Source organism: Microcaecilia unicolor, chromosome 3 (genome assembly GCF_901765095.1).
Source record: "Microcaecilia unicolor chromosome 3, aMicUni1.1, whole genome shotgun sequence".
Taxonomy (NCBI): Eukaryota; Metazoa; Chordata; class Amphibia; order Gymnophiona; family Siphonopidae; genus Microcaecilia; species Microcaecilia unicolor.
In genome coordinates, this window is record NC_044033.1 from 107,135,211 (window position 1) to 107,138,063 (window position 2,853).

The 2,853-nt window shown below is 44.3% G+C and overlaps 1 protein-coding gene across 1 annotated transcript; it reads left to right on the top strand.

Moving 5' to 3' along the window:
- Window positions 1-666: 666 nt before the first annotated feature.
- LOC115464349 (ADP-ribosylation factor-like) lies at window positions 667-1,892 on the top strand. The gene has a single exon (XM_030194737.1). It carries the CDS (start codon window positions 712-714, stop codon window positions 1,279-1,281), a length of 570 nt encoding a protein of 189 aa, XP_030050597.1. The 5' UTR covers window positions 667-711; the 3' UTR covers window positions 1,282-1,892.
- Window positions 1,893-2,853: the final 961 nt, after the last annotated feature.

Genomic DNA, 2,853 nt, shown 5'->3' on the forward strand with positions numbered 1-2,853 from the left:
GGGTGAGGTTATGACACATATGGGGTAGATGTGTATTAGGGGAAACGGGGATTATTTGGGGTCTAAAGGGCTGTATGTAATGAAGGTGTGTGTGTGCATACAGGTCCATGGGCTGGTAAGAATATACAGAATCTGGGGGACGAGGGGAGCATGAAATAGAGCATATGTGTGTTGGGGCACATGGGAAGCATGTGAGTGTGTGGGAGGGGTAGAGGAGTGCATATTTATGGGTATGTGGGATTATGTGTGGTGGTGGAGTGTGCATGTACTGGCTAGATAGGCTCACTTCATCTCCTGTTTTATCCAACCTCCTTGGTTACAACAACAGCAACACATCTTGCCACTATTAGACGAACCATGCAGGAAAAAATATGACAGCGCGAGTTTTGACTTCCTCTTGCATCACAATCGTTTGTGTCAGTAACAACTCTGCCGGAGCTTCCAACACTTCACTAACAGCTAACAAGGAAATGCTTCTCTCTAGCTCCAGCCAATTACTACACAGCACAAACCAGGCTTTGGCCGATAGGAGCTAAAACAGTGAAACCTGATCTGTCAAAACACAGGCACGTGAAACCAGGAGCTGCATTCCCAGGCTAACCTGTCTGTGCGCTATATATACAGGGAGGAAAGCGGGTTACGGAGCACAAAAACCAGAGAGAGACGAGAAACGCCAGAGAACTTTGGAGCTGTCAGACGACTGGAGATATTATGGGTCTTTTATTGAGCCGAATCCATGAAGCTCTGACGAGTTTCTATGGCTTGAATGCTCGGATCCTGTTGCTGGGGCTGGATGCTGCTGGCAAAACAACCATCATCTATAAACTGAAACTAAATGAGACGGTCACCACCATCCCTACCATTGGCTTCAACGTAGAAACGGTGCAGCCGATCAAGAATGTGACATTCACTGTCTGGGATGTCGGTGGCCAAAAAAAGATCAGAGTCCTGTGGAAGCACTACTACATAAACACTGACGGGCTGGTGTTCGTAGTGGACAGCACAGACGCTGAAAGGTTCACCGAAGCCAAAGAAGAGCTGGAAGCCATCCTAGAAGATGAGGAAATGAAAGGTGTTCCCTTCGTGATCCTGGCCAACAAACAGGACCTGCCCGGAGCCAGACGACCTGAGGAACTGGTGGAGGAGCTGGAGCTGAGGAAGCAGAGAGGGCATGAGTGGCATGTGCAGGGCTGCTGTGCCACCAACGGCCAGGGACTGGTGGAGGGACTGGAGAAGCTTTCGGAAATGGTGAGGCAGCGCAAGAAGACTAGAGCGCTCTAGAGACAGTTCAGAGGGATGTCACTTTCGACTCCCATCACTGCAGCGACAACTTCGAGCCCTTTTAGAGGTATTCTTTTCCGTTTATACAAAGGGCATGAAGCCAGAAGGTGAAGGGCGAAATAGGTTATTCCACTGATTTTCGCTTGCACTTTTGACAGTTCTTCAGGTTTCCAACAGGCTCTTTGAAATGACAAAGACTTAAAAGGTATTAGAGCACGCCTTCCAGTCACACTGTGGAGGCCCTTCCGATAACACCATTTTTTCCATTGCCTGCAGGTTTTATTCAGATGTTAAAAGGCATGTTCTTATAACCACTTCACTTGCAGGTGTGTTCACTGTATATTGTTAATTTCATTATGTTTCTGCGATTTTTTCATTGCATTAAATACAGAATGGATATATTTCAGCTATACGTTGCAGAAACTACACTATATAAATGGTCCTTTGGGAGCCTAATAGCTATAGAGAATATATTAATGTGTTATTTTATACTAGCTTTGTATTGCTTTTTTTTAAATACTGTAACTGTATTTTTTTTAATTATATATTTTTAAGAGTAGGCTATTTATCGTTATGACGCTACCTCCTGGCACTTCTATTCTGTCAATATCTATGAGTGAAATAAAAATGTTTCACCTTTCACATCACTGCCTGAGCTTCACTGCTTTTAATTCAAATCTGTTTATTGAAAGAATAACAAGGCTTATCCAAATAACACAAACTATACATAGAGCTTGGTTTCTTATAGCCCCCTGTCATGATCAAACCAATGCCAGTCATTCCTCCAATTAACTATGTACTCCTCACCCCCCCCCCCTCTAAAACTCTTTCCTTACTCCCAAACCCCAAATAAATACATCAAACCGATTAAGTGGAAACGAGAAAGCTTCAGTAAACTCTACAATCCTCTGCCAGGTGTATACATATGATTCAGAATCATACAATCCTCTGCCAGGTGTATACATATGATTCAGAATCATACCCCTTGCCCTCTGTGTGACAGATTGTAAATATGGGTCCCATACAAATAGATAATTGTGCTCTCTTTTAGCTGAAAATGCTGCATCCCTCCCCTCTCACAATGCCAGGAGATGAACCCCAGCCCACCAGGTCTAAATAGATGGAGGCTCCGGGGATACCCAGTAACCTAAAATGCATTTTTTCCTTACCTTTCCTTACTACAATAAACTTTTGAAGCAGTGTCTTCTTTGGCCCGCCCAAACCACCCAGCCCCTCCAGTAAATCAAATATAACCAATTCCCCTGTAAAGGAAATATGAGTATGCAATAAAGTGTTCACATATAAGGCAATGGCTGACCAGTATTTCTGTATCAGTGGACAATCTCACACTGCGATAAAATGTATTATCTCTGTCCTTGCACCCAACACACATTGGAGAAGCCAATCTTCCTGCCTTATGTATCTGCACCTGGGTAAAATAGGCCCAATGAAGCACCCGGACTATACACTCTTTCAAATCTGCTCCCTGGACCAATCGGGGTATGCCATGAATGGCTCTAGCTATATCCCACTGTGCCAACGATGTCCAAAGGTCAGATTCCCTATTGCTTT

What these genes read in the sequence shown, in the direction of transcription:
- LOC115464349 (XM_030194737.1), top strand. Translation starts at nt 712, where the DNA reads ATGGGTCTTTTATTGAGCCGAATCCATGAAGCTCTGACGAGTTTCTAT.